The sequence below is a fragment of the Xiphophorus hellerii genome, chromosome 18 (assembly GCF_003331165.1).
Source record: "Xiphophorus hellerii strain 12219 chromosome 18, Xiphophorus_hellerii-4.1, whole genome shotgun sequence".
NCBI lineage: Eukaryota > Metazoa > Chordata > Actinopteri > Cyprinodontiformes > Poeciliidae > Xiphophorus > Xiphophorus hellerii.
In genome coordinates this window covers 19,475,997-19,496,237 of record NC_045689.1, presented here as the reverse complement: position 1 = coordinate 19,496,237, position 20,241 = coordinate 19,475,997, and the positions used below count along the sequence as shown (strand labels likewise).

At 37.3% G+C, this 20,241-nt stretch overlaps 1 protein-coding gene across 8 annotated transcripts in view; it reads right to left on the bottom strand.

The window, feature by feature from the left end:
• The window catches only part of dync2h1 (dynein cytoplasmic 2 heavy chain 1), a 104,687-nt gene that overhangs the window by 60,204 nt on the left and 24,242 nt on the right, over positions 1 to 20,241 (bottom strand). For 3 of the 8 annotated variants that reach the window (XM_032545462.1, XM_032545461.1, XM_032545466.1), the window contains exons 41-67: positions 18,952 to 19,154; positions 18,719 to 18,850; positions 18,115 to 18,247; positions 17,745 to 17,952; positions 17,396 to 17,525; positions 16,919 to 17,074; positions 16,579 to 16,838; positions 13,876 to 14,122; positions 13,602 to 13,753; positions 13,341 to 13,485; positions 12,670 to 12,772; positions 10,892 to 11,056; positions 10,125 to 10,249; positions 9,649 to 9,897; positions 9,256 to 9,364; positions 8,607 to 8,720; positions 8,037 to 8,179; positions 7,264 to 7,342; positions 6,644 to 6,807; positions 5,886 to 6,023; positions 4,156 to 4,269; positions 3,885 to 4,045; positions 3,680 to 3,803; positions 3,402 to 3,523; positions 3,138 to 3,224; positions 1,823 to 1,949; positions 988 to 1,129 (exon numbers count right to left, since the gene is read on the bottom strand). In XM_032545462.1, coding sequence (XP_032401353.1) covers positions 988 to 1,129; positions 1,823 to 1,949; positions 3,138 to 3,224; positions 3,402 to 3,523; positions 3,680 to 3,803; positions 3,885 to 4,045; positions 4,156 to 4,269; positions 5,886 to 6,023; positions 6,644 to 6,807; positions 7,264 to 7,342; positions 8,037 to 8,179; positions 8,607 to 8,720; positions 9,256 to 9,364; positions 9,649 to 9,897; positions 10,125 to 10,249; positions 10,892 to 11,056; positions 12,670 to 12,772; positions 13,341 to 13,485; positions 13,602 to 13,753; positions 13,876 to 14,122; positions 16,579 to 16,838; positions 16,919 to 17,074; positions 17,396 to 17,525; positions 17,745 to 17,952; positions 18,115 to 18,247; positions 18,719 to 18,850; positions 18,952 to 19,154 — 4,032 coding nt within the window. The remainder of the gene's footprint in view (positions 1 to 987; positions 1,130 to 1,822; positions 1,950 to 3,137; positions 3,225 to 3,401; positions 3,524 to 3,679; positions 3,804 to 3,884; positions 4,046 to 4,155; positions 4,270 to 5,885; positions 6,024 to 6,643; positions 6,808 to 7,263; positions 7,343 to 8,036; positions 8,180 to 8,606; positions 8,721 to 9,255; positions 9,365 to 9,648; positions 9,898 to 10,124; positions 10,250 to 10,891; positions 11,057 to 12,669; positions 12,773 to 13,340; positions 13,486 to 13,601; positions 13,754 to 13,875; positions 14,123 to 16,578; positions 16,839 to 16,918; positions 17,075 to 17,395; positions 17,526 to 17,744; positions 17,953 to 18,114; positions 18,248 to 18,718; positions 18,851 to 18,951; positions 19,155 to 20,241) is intronic. The other 5 variants (XM_032545464.1, XM_032545468.1, XM_032545465.1 and 2 more) reach the window with 4 other exon arrangements.

The window sequence follows — 20,241 nt, the reverse complement described above, 5'->3', positions numbered from 1 at the left end:
GCAGTTCCACCAGGTGTTTGCTAAGTGTTAGTCTGGTGGCGCTGAGTGGGGGAGTCTCAGGGGAGGTATGCTCGGTGAGGTGGAATCTCAGCTGGGGACTGCAGCTCCGATGCAGAGGTTTAGGGTAAATAGGCTTTGCATTGTATGAGCACACATTTAGGCACCCAGTGGAGATTCAAGGATTTGTCAAACATACAAGAACAAAATCAACATCAAAGTAACACTACATGTGTGTTTTGATGAGGTAGTAACATTATGAAATGATATTAAGGTCACTAATGTAAATTTTGCATAATACACCCTGTTTAGTATTATTTCTTAGATTACCTTAGTTTGTTTTTCATCCAGAAAGCAAAGGAAAAAGGATTAATCCATAAATGAACATATCAATAAACATCTTTTAGCGATGTGTGTTAAACTGAATTATTCTCTCCTCATTCTCTTCATTCATTCTTTCAAAAGTTTTTACCTTTTTTCAACCCCACAAGGCTGAAAGAAACATTCAGTTCTTTTTGTTTGTTTTTACACAAAACAGATTGAACATTAATCAATTCAAACTAGTAAGACACTCTACTGTAATTGCCAATGTTCATTTACAGTCACTGTGGTCCTGATATTTTACAGAAGTGCTTGAGCTATGAGTATAATTAGTCTTGGGTACTAACTAGCAATTAATTATAACAAAAAGGATGTGAGAATGCTTGAATGAGTGTCTCGTGTAAGTAGACCAGACAGCAGTTGTAAAACAGAATAAGTAGGCAACTTTAAAAAAATAACACAAAATCATTCAAATTTGACAAATAAAAAAGGTTATTTTTACCTAAATTATTGCTAAACAAGTGAAGGCATAGTAAGTACTTTCACAATATGTATCAACACAGGGCATTGGGCCATGTGTGGGTGGAGGAGCGTTAGTGCGAATCGTAAGCACACGACTCATACATATGGTGGTCACAGTATGCTAAAGGCACAATTTCTGTATTTTACTCTGTAATCCAGATTGAGCCATCCACGTATCCAGGCAGTGTCTCCTTCGATCTTCAGAAGCCGCAGACAGGTAGGTGATGAAGGCTGCAGCAAGCAGAGCCCTGAGAGGAAGTGTGTCCAACTCATTCTGTATCTCAGACATCTGAAACAAAAACGAACAAGACAGAGAAGATTGCTGAGCAGACGGAGGAGCAGGTTAATAAAGTATGAAACACAGGCACAATTGGGATTTGAGAGAAATAAGAGGAAAGATTATAAAGAAAGGTGAGAATGAAAGGAGATAATGAGCAAAGCAGGACAGTTAAATGACAGCAACACACTTCTGTTTTGATCAGGATTCCTTTAGAGTACTTTGGTGGTATGCCAAATGATAGCGGAGGATAAAATTAGGCTAATTGAGTACAGGTCTCCTTTCTTTGGAAAAAAGTTAAATGGTTTAAACAAATTAACATATACTGTAGCTAGTGATGAGTGTGCAAAAAAAGTGCCGATGTGCATATGTTTAAGCGAGACTGTATAGAAATACGTGCTCAGAAAGTTAAGTTGCTGCCTTGAAAAAGGCCATGAGAGTATGGGAGTGTGGGTGTGAGTGAGTGAGTGTGTCAGCCTGAGATTGAGTGTTTTAATTAAGGCGCAGACAGATGCTGTTGAGAGGAGTAAAAACAGCCAGAGGGGACCCAAGGCAGCGGGATCCATTCCTCTATGTCTCTCTCTCACGCACACTCACACTGACGGCTCCTGTTGCTTCTTACATTGTAAACGAGCCCCTTTTGGAGTACATTTGTAAATCCCCCCACAGCGGTGCGCATGTCAGCACACCCATGCATCAAGCTACCTGTGCATTCCAACGTGTGTGTTCTCCGTCCAGCTGTGATATGAGCTGCTGGGCTGCAGTGATCGTGTCCTGAGCTTTAGTCACCTCAGCCTCCAGCTTTGCAGCCTCGGCAGTGTGACGCTGAAACCTGAAGAGTGAAGATTGTGTGGAGAAGATGATGTGTGGAAGGATTTTTGTGGCTAAAACAATAAGTTTAGAGCTGAATCATCTTAGTAGTTTTATAAATTATTTATTTATTATTTAATTTGCTTGAACCCTTGTGCAAAGCAAAGTTATTTTCAGTTTCTATACTGACCTTTTTTTTTATTTAGAAAACAGACAGAGATAGACAGAAATTGAGACTCATTCATATTATGTAACAATATTCAGGAGGATTATCTGGTCTTATAAGACCAGATAATAACACAGGCTGAGAGTGTTAAAATATCCAGTGACTTGCACTGGAATGTTTAGACATTTTATATTTTACCAATTACACAACTAAACAGTAGATAATTATGAAACACAAGAAAATAAGAACAGAAAATAGGTCTAAGAAAAGAGGGATAGTATGGACAAATCTCAGAAACATGACAGAAAAAAATGCTTTTCCACCCTGATCCATAACTAACACTTTTGATGAACCCGGAAATAATATTATTATGTAAACTGAAACTATATGAGGCTAAAGAAGGACAGATTCATTCCAACAGATAACAGAGGATGTGTTCTGGGACTGGATGTGTTTATGTGCAAGACTGCTTTTAGGAAAAATAGAAATTGATAAAAGACAGTCTGCTATAAAAATGCTTTTCTCAACAAAATGCAATATCTGTGGTACTAACAGTGACAGGTGTATGCAAAAAAAGAGCATTGATAGAGAGGCTTTTATCTGAATTTCAAACAAACATTGTCTTTTCCAAGGAAGGGCTAATGTAATTTCACCAGCTTAACTTGTTTTGTAAGACTCAAAGCAACACAGATTCAAAGAGACGTAGGATGTGTACTATCTGCTTTTCAAGATCGTTTTTCACTAAGTTATTGATATCAGTAATTTGACTCACTTCCCACAGCGGCATTTTGTTAGGGATATATATATATATATATATATATATATATATATATATATATATATATATAAACTCATCCAGGGTGTTCTTTAAAATTTTTCAGACACTTGTTCTTTTCATGCTGGGACTCTTGTACTAAAAGCAAGAAACCTTTGGCTAGACTCAGACTACTTAGGCAAAATAGGTAACCATAAGTCCCACAAGATAAACAAAAATAAAAGAATTAACAGATAATAAAAATGGATGGAAGACAAGGGAGGGCATACTTCTCTTTCAACTTGTTGACTTTAGCTCCAACATTGTTGAGCTGGTCCTCTAGGTTATTCTTCCTACTTTCTGTTTTTTTAAGGTTTCTGTTCAGATAGACAAACACACACAAACACACATAAAATTGTTTCTCATACATTTGTCTTTCTTAGGATTGACAGAGGCTATACATTCTGTATGTGTATAATATAATATTTTCAAGCAGGTGCTTGATTAAATTAAAATTATATCAGGTGTTTTTCTGAGGTGTGTTTGTCTCTTACTCCAGAAGTCCAGCTTGTTCTCTTTCCAATGGCTCGATTCTCTCCAATACAAAGGAGTATTGGACATTTGCTTTGACCCAGGCAGCCAGAGGAGCAGCTGCTGCACTCGCACGCTTTGCATTCTGAGAGCAAAAACAGCACCTACTGTCAGAAACAACTCAGACACAGCAGTCACAATGTCACCTCCAAGCCCCAGAAACAGAACAGCATCAAGAGAATACTAACATCTACCAAAAACACATTTATATCTCATTCGGCTGCAACCACGGCTGTCTGACCTTAGGGTCGAAAGAAGCCTTGTTCCTGTTGAGGAGCTCTTCCACACTCTGGCGGATCTCTGCGGTGATGTTTCGAGCATCAAACGTAGCAATATCCTCCCTCACACCACGCTTAGCCAGAAAGCTGCAGAAAACAACAGAGTTAAAGAGAAGCAAGAGAGAGCACTCTGGTATCAGAGAAGTCAGTAAGGAGTTGAAAAGTTACCTTTTCATGCTGACCCAGGTGGTATCAAAGACACCCATAAGTCTCAGTACTCCCTCAAGGATGTCTCTGATGACATCAGGGGGCATGCGGAGAGAGCGGATCTCAGACAGAGCTTCAGGCTTGATGTTTCCAACTGCACGCTTGGCTTCATCTACCAAAGGCTGCAGGGCAGCATGGTTAAGTGAGCGATAATGCAGATGAGATTGCTAGCATTGAAAATGTAAGGCATGCTTTTCTAGTAATGGGCAAGGCAGTCAAGCCAAGAACTTACTTGAACTTCCTTCAACTCATCATCTATTTTGGCTTTTCTCTCTTCAATCTTGGACATTTCCTGAGCCATTTTCTCTTTGATTTTTTCCATTTCTGTCTTCTGGTCACTGGCATTCTGGATTGGTAAAAAAAGAACTTGCTCTAAATTAAAATGATACACTTTGATAACCTAAAGTAGAGTACAAAACAAACTAAAAAATAGCAAGGTGCTTGAGAAAAAAGGGGATATTTAATATTTTGATATTCAACTTATTAATGATGCAGTTCTTGTGAAGGTTTACAGTCATTCAGCAAAGGCTTATTATTCAAAAATTTTTATTTGAATTACAAAAGCAAAAATCGAGTGCTCAAGTTTGAATTTATTCAAACTCAGATTAGTTAATATCACATTAACTAATCTGATATTAGTTAATCTAATTGAATATTAGATTAACTAATATCAGATTAACAGTCCCTTGAGATGCACCTCAAATTCACAATCTGAAGCAAAAAAGTTTCTGTGATAATCCTAGCTTATTAAACACTCTTCTTGGCAGAATTGCTAGAATTAAAATTAAAATAGTTGGTCATCTGAAAATGCCCAAAGTTTAGATGCCATGCTGAGTATTGAGTGAATGGAAAATTTTTATTTTTATGTCATACAAGCCTTTCTCATGGATCCAGTTTTGGGATTACCAAAGACAGAAATTGAAATTCAGGATGAAAAGGGAAATTACATTTTTTGAGATCTATTAATAATAACATATGCCTTTATACTAGAACTGGACAAGAAATAGCCACTCAACCTCTTACGGCCAGCTAAGCATGGTGACTGGCATCAACTAATTCACTCACTCTTTGGTCACCCAGCAACAACTTATTGTGTAACTTGCGCAACAACAGTTTAAGGTTTTGCCACTGTGCCTCATAGCTGCTTAAAATAAACAATGACATAGAGTAAAAACTGTGGATATAACAGAAAAGGATGTTTGGCAGCATTTCAGATATTTACAACAACAAAAATGTATCAATAATTATTGATATTGACTGAAATTAAATGCTTATATCGTGATACACTTTTCAGCCATATCGTCCAGCCACACTTGATCCGATGCAAAACTCTTAATTTATTGAACTCTTCCAAAGTCAAAAGGTGACTAATATACTACTTTTACGCCCTTTACTGCACGCTGGATTGAATGTTTCCGTTATGATTAAGCCTCAATAGATGTGTGTTTGCAGCTTTCCTCTTGTTGTCTCAGCTCATTTTTTTCTCTCCTGCTGTCTTGCTCTCCACAGGCAGCCTCCCTGCTACAGTCCAAGGGGACGAGTCTAGTGGTTAATTATCTCTCTGCAAACTGGTTCCACTGACATTTGTTGTTTTACTTTTTCACTTTTCTCCCTCCTTACTCCATCAAAATGAAAATGCACATTCCCCACAGAGTGAATACTGAAGAATTTCAGCTTCCTTTTTATCCGTCCTTACATTCAGCTGTCTGTCCTCAAGACAGAACCCGGAAACCAAAATGGAAACAAGTATCAAGAGATGAGAAGAAACAAAACAAACAAGTGCACATATGCTCATAAGGTAAATAAAAAAGTTTTCACTACAGGAAGGCACAGCCAGGGGAAATCCAGGAAAAGTTTGGTGCGTTATGAGAAGAGGTGGGTTGCAAAAGACATGAAAGCCTGGAGGAGAATTGCCCGGCTTAGCAATGATTGCCACAAACATACATGTACACCCAAACACACCTGCATGGAGGAGGTGATTTCCTGCAGGGCAGCATCTGCCTCCTGTTGTTTGGTTTTCAGCAGCGCGCTCTGCTCGGCAGCTCGCCTCTTTAAATCATCAACCAATGCTTTGGCCTCGTTCAGCTTGGACACACCTGCCTGAAGACACAAGCTAACTTAAGATGTGATAGATGAGACACAATCAGGATTTATGCAAATTGGGAACATGTGGCATCTTACTAAAACACTCACTTGTAAATGTTTAAGATTGTTGTCTTAACAAAAATCTCATTGTGCCAAAATTACATGATCCCAAATACTTTACCAAATAAAAAAAACGTTGCATTAATATGTTTTAATCATCTACTAGGGAAGGTACTCTCCATTTGATCAAAACAACATTTTATTACTTTAACTGTTTTGAACATCATTACTGTTTTATACTATTTTTCAGAACAAATCTGAAAAGCTGGTGTTTCTACAAAGTACTACTGGTCGAATACATACAAACAAGCTTTTCAATTTCATCACCTTTAACTGCACTGTACATATATTCATCATATATCATCATATATCATCAAATCCCAATAAAAATATTGAAGTATGTGTTTACAATGTGAAATATTGTAATACAAAAATATTTTAATGTATAGATGTATGAATACTTTTAGAAGGCAAAACTCCCAAGAAAGTAGATAATAGCAGAAAAAATATTTCTTAAAGAAAAGGATGTAAAGATGGGAAAACTATTTGGTGCATAATGCATGGCTGACACTTACCTGTAGATGCTGCTGTCTTGTCGTAAGCTGGTTTTGCTTCCGGCTGTGTAGTGTTGTGTACACGTGCAGGAAGGCCATATACTGGCTTGAAGTCGCACCATTTTCTTTGCATGATTCATGAACCATTAGGAACAAACGACCCAGGTCTCCTGGTTCTGACCCTGCTGATATTCAAGGATAAAAATGGTTTTAATCATAAACTTCTTTATGTTTATACTTTATGCATCAACCTTGACTTGGACTCAATCAAACATCTGAAGTGTTATTTTAAAGAGTGTTTTAGTTAAATGAGAGCATAACAATAAATGAACAAAACATGGAAAAATAATATCTAGCAAGACATATGTTCAGCAATCTTTTTATTGCACGCGTGGATGCAGCTGTTACAAGCACTTTAGCTTGAAAAACACAAATTTATTTTTGGATCATTAAGACAGCGAGCAGTACATTAAGGACGTGTCAGACACATTTCTTAAAAATTAACGCACATGCATTGATGAACTTATAAAAGGAAATGACACAATAGCCCAGAAAAAATCATTAATACACACACAAAAATAGAACCATGTCCTAAATCATTTAAAAATATTACATTTGTATTTTTGTCCATCCGCTCCTACCTGAGCTTTTCCTTTTGGTTGCCTTCTTTTTTTCATTCTCATCTCCTTGTTCTGTTTTCGCCAGCACTAACTCAGGAATCTAATCCAAAATAGGGAATGTTAGATTCTCATAGAAAGCAATGATGAATCTGTTCCTTTGGAGTCATAGATAAAACATGTTAGTTTCATGTGAATTTAAAACAATATCTTTTTATGAATTTAGTCACTGACTAGATTCATTGTACTGAGCAAGAATTTGAATAATTTCTGAGAAGACAAAAAGCAAACAGTAAAAACACAAAACCCTCATCCACAAGCACTGTCTATGGGAGAGGAAGTCTGACAAAGCACTGCTAATGTCAGTAGTAGCTCTACTACTTAGTTCATTTAAAGGTAACCTTAGTTCATTAGGACAGAAGATCTATAGGTGAATTTATAAAGTCAGATTATGTTTTGTCCAATAATTTGTCCATAAGACATGTTCCTTGTACCTAATCTTTACTGCAGTGTTTTAAAGATGCTGTTTTAATGGCTTTGAAGATACATTTACCCTTTTTTTCAGAACAAACCTCTCCATCAGACCACCTCCTAATAAGGGATGTTTGAGAAACTGGATCAGGCTTCTGGTTTGGAAATGACTTTCATTTAAATATCTGTTGTTTCTGATATATAAATCTCGTATCAAGCAAACAATTAAATTTTGTTTGTGAATTGCTTTTTAAATTTTATAGTTCAAAATTAATTATAAAAATGCATAAAAACTCAGCAGCATTAGTTGGTTGTCCTGCACTCACCTTCTTCATGCTGCTCTCTGACCATCCTTCCATCCACTGGACAGAGCACTTGCGGTAGAAAGCTGGGTTACTTTCACAGTTGATTGTGAAGTTAGAATTGGAGCAGTCCATGATCAGGACAATGTGGAGGTTCTGTTGAATTCCTGAATAACATGAATATTGGATGTTTTATCACAAACGGTACAGACAGAAACTAGCTTGGTGTCTAAGATAATTTTTTTCAGTATATATTGCTGCAGCAGAGGTGGAAAGTGAAATTGCGCAGGGAGCTTTTCAGGGGGGTTAACTGTGACAATAATACAGCTATTGATTTGATTTTCTCACAGTAACCTTAGCATTGGTGGCACAGTACTGTATCTACAGCTCACACCGCTGCACAGCGAGGACACAGAAGACCAGAGTCAGATAAAATCAAAGACAAGAACAAGTTGTGATAGGAAATAACACGTGTAACAAAAATTGGCAGAGATAGGAGGTTGAGTACGTGCTTCACAGATGAGCACGTACTGAAATAAATAAAAAAATATGGGCATATATGGAATATTATTGTAATCATTATCCTGCACTCACTGTGAGAAAAGTAGTCGTAGAGAGGTCTGGTGAAGCCATCCTGGGATGCTGCATCCTTGAGTGATGAAAGCAAAGGCTCCAGTTCCTCTGGGGTATACAGACCTGGAACCTCACCTAGATGCAGAACCGTTTGTTTCAGATCAAAAGAGCAGAACAAGGCTTCCTATACATTTTTAATGCCAAAAGTACATGACTTTACCTGACTTAAATTTACTAGGTATTTTCAATACAAGCTTAAAACGTGAATGCAAAGAAATCAATATGATATAGTGTTTCAGCAGTGGTTGGAGTTCAAACATGAATCCCACATTTTTGTAGAGGTTTTTTTTTTATCACTTTTCATCGCTCATCAAACAATGCAATAAATGTACAAGCCTATGCAGTGGTATTATAATTCTGCAGTTTTATGTAAAGTTTTTCCCTTTGTTTCCCTTTTTCTCAGCTTTTTAAATGTGTTGCCATAGCCATTTTTAAGATTTGTTTTTAATATTTAATAAAAAGCATCTAAAGTTCCTTAGATGCCACAAATAGCAGTTTCAGAAAACAAATATAATGTTGATATTTGGAGTCACATGGACTCCAAATATTCATGTGATATTTATATTTTTTTCCAAATATCCTGTGATCAGGCAGATTATGTAATACAAACCTGAAGACAGCAGGCTGTTTACCATCTCTAAAAAAGCTGGATGGACAAACTGATAATCCTCCAACAGGAGAACCACCTGCTGACCTTCCAGACCGGCCATTTGCATCACCTAAGTGTCATGTACACAAACATATTTGTTATACCTGATACATAAAAAAAGGTCCGTATAAATACAACAGAGGCATACAGACAAAATCTTATTTGGGTAACAATAACTTTTTTCTTTATGCTAAAACAATTGCTGTTAATTACTATGAAAAGACAAAAAAATGTTTAAATGAATCACAAGCCATTTGTAGCTATTTTGTGAGAGACTCTACAAGCATTCTGTAAAAATGTATGTAATTGTTTGACATTCATATAAAGCAGCCAAGACAATTAGGCCTTTCTCACCATCTTAAGATCATTGCTGAAATTTTTAAGGGTATATCCACGGGAGATTTTAGGTGTGAACAAGGTGTATCCGTGCATGTGTGACACCAGGCACGTGGCGGTGTGCCGACCCACTCCGCTCCTTCCTGCCAGAAGCAGAGAGCCACCAGGTCGACTCAGGACCCGATCCACTCTGGACACAAAGTCACACACTTCCCAGAACAGTAGAAGGTCGAGCTCTTTGTTGTCACGACTGTACAGTGTAACTCCCTGTTAGAAAGGAAAGCATGAACCAAACAATAAAATGAATGAAAAATGTGATGAACAACAAAAAAAACAACAAAAAACAAGCGTGTAACCCACAAGAGTAGAGTGGCAGCATATGACAACAGTGTTTATAATTAAGGTGTAAGAATGTGATTAATTGTGCATGTAAACCCATATTTATGCACAGTCAAACCGATACAGAAAATATTTAGTTTTTTTTCTGTTCATACCTTCAGTATAACCTGTTTCAAATCAGCAGAACCCAGACAACCGAGCTGTTTTCCGTGAGGAGGCAGAGGCTGGCCTGGAGTCATGACAGGCCCTTCAGAGGATCCCCATGTCACATAGAAACCATCTTCAGAAAGGGAAAGAAATAGTCCAAACAATTAATAACATAGCTACACATGTTCGATTGAAATGGTGTAAGAACAATTTTTATTAAACATTCACACTGTTTTTGATGATCTATACAGCATAGAAACTAAGGGATGGTATTCTTAATTCATATATGACTTGATCTATTTTTTTATTCTAGAAGGTTCAAGCAAAGTATATTTGACACCTTGCCATCTACAATCCCATTTTATAGCTAATTCCTGACACCTCCAACCTGCAACATGTAGATATAAATTAGATTTTATCACCACTGGGGGGCATTCCTCTACAATCAGTGGAAAAAATACTTCACTAATCACACAATTTGTGTGTTAGTCATGTGATTTAAAGAAACCAAACCAACTGGGAAAAAGAAAGAAATGATTAATTTGCTGCAGGTTCGCAGAACGTGGAAAGACCATTAGGAGAAAAACTGCCAGATGTAAAACTGTCAAACAAACTCTGAGGTTATACATTACAGCTATTCTTCAGGCATGAGTGGCATTTGGCAAATGTACATGATATGCACAGCTTGAAGCAAATTATCTCCAGTATAAAACATATTTCTGCTATGAATAAACATAATGGCTGATGATTTAGCTAAGTAAGAGCTGCTTCATACCACTCATGTTGTCTAGAGCAGCAGAGCCCCAGTCTCCCTGAATGATGGAGGAGAGAATGTTGTCGAAGTTGTGAATGTCTTTAGAAGAAACCAGCCGGTCTCTGAAGAGCCTCCTGCCCTCATAAGCCACCACTTCCAAGATGCTATCTGTTAAGTTAGATTGAGCTGAAAAGGAAGAGGATACACAAATAAAGACATTTTCACACTTTGACTTACAAAAAAATATATAGATTTGCTATGAACATTACAATTATGAACTTCTATTCCCAATTTTTAATTAAAATAAAATGAATAGAAAAGAAAAAAATACTTTACAGATTTTTCCATAACTGTGGTTTTGCTCAATAGTATGACATTTTAACATAAGAATGAGTTACAAAGTATTAACCAACGGAGTTTCTGTGGCAGCTACTTTAGTAAAAATAAGTAAAATAGAACTCTCTCAGTTCTAAAGAAAAACACAATTCATACTTGGAAATCGACATAAAAAGTTGGCGACATTATTAAAAACTAAACAAAAAATCATGGATAATTTTAAGGCCACTACTATGAGCAGATCCCTCTTTTGCTATTAAAACCTCTTTTGCTCAGAAGAGTTTGTTTTCTGATAAATCACAAAACAAACATTTCACAGGGTGATAGTTTGTTTTGTTAGGCTCTGACTGTTCTAGTATCTCTGTGGAGTGGACTTGGATTCTACAGATGCCTTCATATCCCATTAAATTGGTATTTGGAGTGTCTGAGGGCTATGTGTACCACATTAGGCTGTGCTGTTAGAAAATGTTCAAACCAGTTATTGAAGGGCTCCCAGCTGTCTCTTTCTCAGAGCATGATGTCACTGTAGGAAGGCCTTCTGGCAGGTGTGCGTAGGTGGGGGTGACTAGTCTGAAAAATGTTTTTTTCGTAGGTGGCAGTTTTAAATGTAATATCCATATATACAGCTAGATCTAGGTATGTTATATAGGTATGTTGTAGCGAGATGACAAGATGATTCCGTGCCTTAAATTTGCTGTCAAAAAGTCACATTGTAATGACTTAAACACCAAAGTCATAAAAGTGAATAAAAATGGTACCATGCATGTATAGCCAAACTCAGCAAAGACAAATGCACAAGGAAAATCACAGAAAAAAGAAGAGAAAGTTTATACATACCAGAAAGAAGGTAATCAGCAAGGTAGGGAAATGGGAAGAAGATGCAAAGTTAGTTGAAGAATTGATCATCATGGGAAAAGAGAATTTTGTATATCGACATTTAATTAAAGTAAATAATGAGACTATCACAGCTGGAATACATTCGACAAAGGAAAATGAGCAACAGAAGAAGAGAAGAAGGAAGACAGGATCAAAGAAGGAGAGCAAGACAAGTGACAGAAAGGAACTGAACAAAGATGAGAAAGAATGAAAAAAAAGGGGGGGTGGTAAAAATTTAGAGCATCCAAACACTAAGCCTCATGGAGATTTTTTTATGATTACGTATATTGAAGCTTCATCTTGCCCAACAATTTTTTTTTCCTGAAATGACCACAAGGACTTAATACTTGTCATTAAATTCTAATTTTTTTGTTTATCATAAGCTTTAGATCTAAAATGGATAAAAAGTTATTTACAGAAACAAGATCAATGGTGTATTTTCTTCTTCAAAAGAATAGAAGATTTACTTTTTTTTATTTAAAAAAAGCAAAACATTTTTTTTAACCACATTTTATTGAAAAAGTACAAAAACACATAACATGACCAGATGCTGATTTAAGTGAAATTTGACTATTGGCTGTAGTTACCTGCAGTAAGGTCATATCGCAGCAAACTGAGAACCCATTCCGTGAGGATACAAGGTGTGAACAGGTAGTGACTGTGATCGTCCACTGTAAACCTTGTTCTGACCTAATAAGGGCAGAAACAAAAACAGTATATGTTAAAACAAAACCAAGCGAACCAGACCTTGACAACAGGTAAGGAGAACTGTTCTGTACACAGCCTTTAAAGTCTAATGTATGGGGAATCCTCCAAGGATCAACTTCACATCAGTTGGAAGTTTTAATACATTTATGAAACATAAAAGTTACCATTTAAGCTAGTTGACATTTAAATTAGATTAGCTCTGAGTGTTGTGGTATGGCTACACTCCTGCATCCATGACATGACACTAAAGCTGGTTCTTTTTAGGAAAACATCAACAGGAAATCATATAACCACTATAGTTGATTCAGTTTGTATCTAAACTGAATCAGCCAGTTCCTTTGTTTTGCACTCATTGATGAAATATTTGGTCAAACGAGGTAATCTGCTTCCCAAAATTATCTAAAGATTCTTTAGATCTTTAGAGCTAAAGGAATATGGCTGATTCAGTTTAGTTTGCATCTAAACTGAATCAGCCATAACCATGACTATATGTTTCTCCCTGACATATAGTCAGGCAAAAACAACCCCTGAAAATGAATTCTCTCAATACCTGTTCATAGACTTGCACAAGAGATCCTGCCAGCTGGTGCGTTTTTCCTGTGCTGGCCCAGGCAGCTTGGTTCCCCAGGCTATGATGGAGAATTGGTTGAAGGTAAGCTGAGTAGATGGTCTGCAGCTGCTCTCTGTCTGGATAGCTAGACGCAGAGTAAAGTAACAGAGGAAAATAGAATAGAAAGTTCAAAATTAACTAATGAATTAGTTACTTTGAATTAACTAATCTTTAGGTCTGTGGAAGTAGTTGCACACTTACTCTACGGTGCAGATGCGTACGATTGAGGAGAAACGGGAGGTGAGTGAATGGGTGCCGACTGTACCTCCTGTTGACATGGAGGCCACCACCTGAATATTCTCAAGGCTCACCCACTCCAGGTTTTCATCATAAAACCCCTTATATGTCAAAACCTGGATCAAAATTGAAGAGTAAAAGAGGTGCTACTGTAAGATTATGTCAGACTGGCTTTACTTCACTGATGTAATTGGACAACATCATATTAGCTGATCTCCATGTTTGTGATCATCTTTACCTGTTGCAGAAAGGCTATAAGGTTACTGGTTCCCCATTTGTCTGGTTTGGGCAGATTGATATTCTTTAAGTAAAGGACTAGGTTCTCACAGTCCTTAGGTCTGAACACCCGGCCCGTGTTTGAGCTTAGCAACAGACATGTCTGGCTGAGCTTCTGGAGGACGTGGCGAGAGGAGGTCTGGGCACTGCAGTGGACCACGGCAACTTGTGTGGAACGCAGTGAGGCAAAGGCGTAGCGCAGGAGCATGCTAGATAGTAAGCGATATACAAAAAGGGGACAAATAAAACACTCAAGCACTTGTAAGCACTTGTGTATTGCTAGACGTGATCACATACCGCAGCAACATTTCAGATCAGTTTAAATATATAGCTTACTTTTAACACAGCTCAGTATCATTTATGTTTGGATTGTGTCAGAACAGTGAGCAAGAATGAGAAGAACTACATCTGTGTTGCTTTTAATAAAAGAGTCTCTTTGGATCTTAGGACAATGTTTGTAATTGCAGACCCAAAGGGAAGGATACATATTTTATGAGGATGAGACAATATCTGGCAAGTGACTGCATGTACAAGCGGATTAAATTTTGCTCTGATATTGCTTGTTACTAAATTTCTTGTTATTTTTCTGAGGAATCAATTGACAAGCCCAGTGCCCTACCTGGAATAGTGACCTTTTAGACACAGGAGAGCAAGATAAGAAAAAAAAAAACAACAGACTGAACTTAAGAGTAAAAGGCAAACTGAGTGGCGATTGTTCTTTTAGTGCCTGGTGAAGGACGCAATTATTTCCAACAGAACAACTCCTGGTGAACATGTGCACACCTGAGAGCAGTAAACACAGATTGCATTCTTATTTTGAGCTGTCAGTGCTTTCATAAGAAAGGTCAAGTTTTGAATAAAAGTTGCTTTGATTTGGTTGCTGATTGTGTGATTTTGTCATTTCCCGGGCTTGATTTAAACAACTCTGTCTCTAAAGCATAATAAATTCTTCTCCACTGTGATCTTGTTAACCTTTTCTTTCCAAAAAAAAGAACAAGATAAGAAAATGGGACAACTGGATATGTAATTCTGAAGAAAAAGTTTATTCAATAATATACTGTTTTAATTTTTCCACATCAGTCACCTGAGAATTAAATTATTTATATGTTAGATAAAAATCTTGAATTTTCATGCAGGTTTTCTACTATTGGTTAAATAAAAATCTGTAAAATGTGGCATGTATTTGTGTTCAGCTTATATGAGTCAACACTCAGCAACAAAGTGAAAGGGGTGTGAAGAGAAAGACATGCCACACTTTACAGATTTTTTTGAAGAAAAAATATTTTTAAAACCCCTTAGGTGTCCCCCTCAAAATGTTTACATGTAAGTCAATGGGCACATGAGAACACCGGTCATTATGACGGTTAAGGGGTTAAAAACCATGTGTCCTTTTCTTTTCACTTCAATATTATGAGTAACTGTGTTTTGATGTAACCCAAATAATCCCAATAAAGCACATAGATGTTTGTGGTGTTAATATGAGAAAATATAAACAAGTTTAAGGAGTTCTGGTTCTGCATTCCCAGAACCAAACATGGAGCAGCAGCATTCAGCTTCTGTGCACCACAAATCAGGAATAAACTAGCTGTCTTGCAGAAAACTGCAAAACAACCAAAACACTGAGTGCCTTTAAATCGTGACGAAACCCCCCAACTGTTTAGAGTTGTTTCTGAAACATAATCAATGATAACGATGGCACTTGACAATTGTTGACTGTGTTCTACAACTTTGTATTTGTGTGTGTGCTTTTATGATGTAAAGCACTTTGAACTATGAAATATGTTATACAAACACACTTGATTGATTGATACAAGAAGGAAATGAACATATATCTGTATTCAAAACAGTTTTCTCTGCCAAAAACACAATCTGGTAACTTTGGCCTAGTTTCTAGTGCAAATATCCTAGTACATTTGAAATAAGACAAAACTAACTTATAAGTAACTTTTAAGCAAGCTATATTAGCTTGTTTTAAGTCAACAATTCCTTGATATTGATGAAAAGTAGAATTAGTTCCATTGGCAGATAATTTCACTTATAACACAACATTTCTCAAGTGTTGTCAGTGAAATAATCTCCCAATGGCTGGCCTCTTGGTGAGTCCATGAAAAACTAATTTGTGGAATTCTAACCATCAGGTCCTGAAGTACTGATGCGCTATTCTGTTATAACCTGCAGGGGACAGCAAGTATCCTCAGGCACTGACTCCCAAACCCATTTCCAAACCCACAGAGTGCCGAGGAGGAGTGTTTAATAATATTCATACCCGTACGTGCTCGACTGTGGAGTATTCCACCTGCCTCCTAAAATCACTCTAAAAACTGAACCTGGTAAAAATCGGGAAATTTAAAATTCATGTTGCACATGGTCAATATTTATTAAAGTGCTGTTAAAATGTGTATTTTTAAATGGCACCATCTAAAACATAAAAGCTAAAACTAACTAAACTAATGTTTACTTGATTTTGGGTAGCTTAATGCTGAATATTTTACACTTAGTTTCAAGAATAATTATTTGTTTAAGTGGTATTTAAACAAGCTGCCTTTTCAAGTGCAGGAAACTGCAGATTAAACCTAAAAGGTGGGAACCACTTGACAGTTTTTTATGGCTTAAACATATCTGCATATTGTGTTTGTGTGCACTTGTGTAGTGCATGTGTAACTACCCCTTTCCGCAGCCCTCTGGTCCAACCACCATGAAGGGCTGCCTGTGCCGAGCTGTAAGCCATGGGGAGAAACCGTGCAATCCTCTCTGCATGCCAGGAGTCTCTATTACAGGTAGAACATGTGTGTGAAAAAAATGCTCCAAGGTGAGCTCCTCAGGACGTTGAAATGTATAAGCTGCTAGGTGGCCACTGTCGGAATTATAGAAGGTATCAAGTGGTTTTCTGGCATCTGGTGGACTTTCTCTTGCCCAGCTCAGCAACTGCAGGATTAAAAACCTTAACTTAATTATGACTTTAAGACTTGCAGATTACAACTCAAAAGAAAAAAAACAGTTCTTACCTCTTTAGCAAGCTCATGTCGTGCCTTGAGATTGAGATTTCCTCCAAGGCCCCTTAGAAGACCAACAATAAACTCTCCTCTCTCAGACACAGCATTGAGGTGGGACAAAGAATTCAATACTGTGCCCACCAGACTAGTTTCCACCACAAAGTCATTCTGGAGGTCAGAAAAAAGATGGAATCTGAGATATACAAGGTTCACTCAAGACATAAGTGCCAATAAGAAGTGAGTCTTGGTTTTTAAGAAGTGATTAGTGGTCCTAGAATGTTAGCTATTAAAAACTAATGTAGCCAATACATTCACCTGTAGTTGGACAAGTCTAGAGTTTACCTATATCTAGCAAACACGGCCACAGTTTTTTGGGTGTGTAAAATTCTATCAACATTGAATAAACCTCAAAGAAAAAATAACGGATTTTGAATTAACCACAATAACAGATTGTTATGTTTGACCCATGGTCTATTGGAAGTAACCTGCCTGTTTAAGAACCCAGTCCAGAGCTCTTTGGAAGTAGTCGCCCAGCCAGTTTTCTAGGTTACTGCGACACTCCTCAGGCTGACCCCTTATCCATGACTTCACTAAAGCACTAACATCAATGTCTTCATCACTAGGGATGCAAGCAGGAAGAACAAGAGATAAATGTAAAGGTTAATTTTGTTTCAACAGCACTTTAAAGCAAACATTGCACCAAAGTGCTGCACACCAATGACTTAACACAGCCAAAATCAATAAAATAATACTTCATAAAAAAATGAAACCACACACTAAGAAATTGAAAAGATCAGACACAACTGCATGTTTAAGCTTTCTTTGAACACTGCCTGACCTGAGAAAGATCATGCCCATGCGAGATATGGTTGCTGGAGAGGCACAGCTCAGGTCATGGGTCTCAAACAGGAAGTTCACATTGGGTCCAAACTGGATACGCTCGCCACTGGGCATGGTTAACAAACGATTATCATCAAGGACAGAGTTTAGACTTTCAACCCACTCTGGGTCAATGTCTCCATCACACACTATCCAGGAGTTCACATCTAGAAAACAAAAGGAGTACAATGCATGTACCATACTCCAGTCAGCGTCATTATGTCAAAATAAAATTTAATAGGTAGGGTTTAAATAAGTATTTTAACTCCATCTCAGATGTAAAATGTCTTGATAAGCAGCACACATCGGTGAATTTGGGTGCATCTTACCTTGTGGTTCTCTGACCACAGTCCTGGCGCTGTGGGTGAGAACACCATCAGACCATTCTCTGGTGTCCATGTCTATATGTCCCAAGAGCTGCTGCCTGGGCATGGCTTTAGGATTCATTGTGTACTGTTTCACCTTCAGAGATCAGAAGAAGCACACCTTGATGACAGGCTTGAGAAAGCTTGCTTTTTTAACTCTCTTACTAAGCTTTCAATTTTTTCAACAATCGTAAATCTGGATGTTTCTAAAGAATTTTACTTCAAGTTAAACAATAAATTGCAACATAAACATGTTAAAATCCAATATTGATCATGCTAAACTTATAGCTGCAGCTAAGACTTTTGAATTTCATTAAAAAGTTCAACTACTTTCAGTTAACTCAAAAGGTGAAACTTATGTAAGTTAAGATTCATTACACGCAATGTGATATATTTCAAGTTGTTTATTTCAGTTCATTTTGATGATCATGGCTCAAAGTTAATAAAAACCTACAATTTATTTTCTCAGAAAGTTATTTATCATAATGATTAATAATAGTATTATTAATAATTTAGATGGAAGTGCATACTAATTTCTGAAAATCTAAGATGGACATTTTTTTCTCACCACTCTGCCAGTCTTGTTGAGAGCAGCTCTTAGCATCCTCCACAGCGTAGACTTGCCAGCTCCGCTAGGCCCCACAATCACTACACCCATACGTTGTCTCAGCTGTTCATTCAGCTCCATTGCTTTCTTCAGCTGAAACAGTCAACAATCAGCCTCTTTTAGTGCTTCTTTGACTTCTAATTTTTGAAAACATTTGTTGTTTAGCCAGAATATTCTGAATGCACAACACACACCTGGCTGGGTATGAGTTCCAGCTGTGCCTCCGAGTAGACTTGTGTTAATGCATCTATCAGGATCTGGTCCTCCACATCAGTGAAATTAACTCCAGAGAAGACATCTCTGACCAGGGCGTCAAAACGAGAGCTGTCTGCAAATGTCAGCTTGGACATGGTGTTCAGTCTCAGTGCCTGCACCACCAGATTACTCTCCTGAACTGCTTGTGGATGAAAGAGACAATACCGACAACATTAAAAACGTGTTGTAAATCTAAAACTGTAAAGAAAAAACAAAATAAGGCCGGTGTAGAATTAAAGACAAAAGAGTAAACTTCTGAAGTCATTATTACCTTTGTTCTTACGCACATCCCTTGTTAAAACTGTGCTAATTGCGAAAACCTATCATAATTTAAGAGTTTGTCAATACTTTTGTTCTCTCCAAAGTCATTTGTCTTTCCTGCAGGCACAATTGCGGTTTGTCTTTTTTTCTATTCTTTTTTTTTTTTTTACACACACAACACAGAGACAAACAAGACAACCTTGGAGACTCGTAGAGTGTCTGGCTGCATGTTGGACAGATAAAAAGTGAGTAGTGGACCATTGGGATTTCAAAGAGAATGGAGGAAAGAAATACAGAGAAGGGATAGGAGAGAATTAGAGGAGAGACAGAGAGGAAAGCACTAGGAAGTTAGGGAAGTGGTGAGTGGAACAAAAGCAAAAATGACAGCCAGGTATAAGAGACCGCTAACAAGAGGTTTGATGAACAGGAGAGGAGATACTGCAGTTAACTTAAACATTTGAGGTCTTTGGAAACTAAAATTGTATTTTATTACAATATATGTGGCATGACAGGATTCTGCTTCCAGCTAAATTTTACAAAAAAGATCTACATAGTTTTAAAGCTTCCACAGCAATGTTTTTGTCCATATGATTTTTGCTTTATTAGGCATTTTAATGGGGCTGTCACCCTAAAGGTTGCATCCACAACTACCACCAGACCACAAAGCAACGGAAAGCAAAGTATGGGAGTGTGGAAAATCAATATTTCTTAATATTCTTATTTTCTATTTCCATACTTATCCAGACCTGAAATCAAATTACACACCTTTCCAGACTGCACAAGAAGCCTGGCAATATGCATGGATGCATGAAAAACCGTTTCAAAATGCTCTTGAAGTTGCCACAAATTTAGTCATTTTCCTAACACAGCATCTAATGTCAGTATTTTAGTGATATTAGATTCTGACATGACTATACTACTGTGGAAAGTGTCAGACAATAAAACCTCTGCCTTCAGGCCCTGATGAA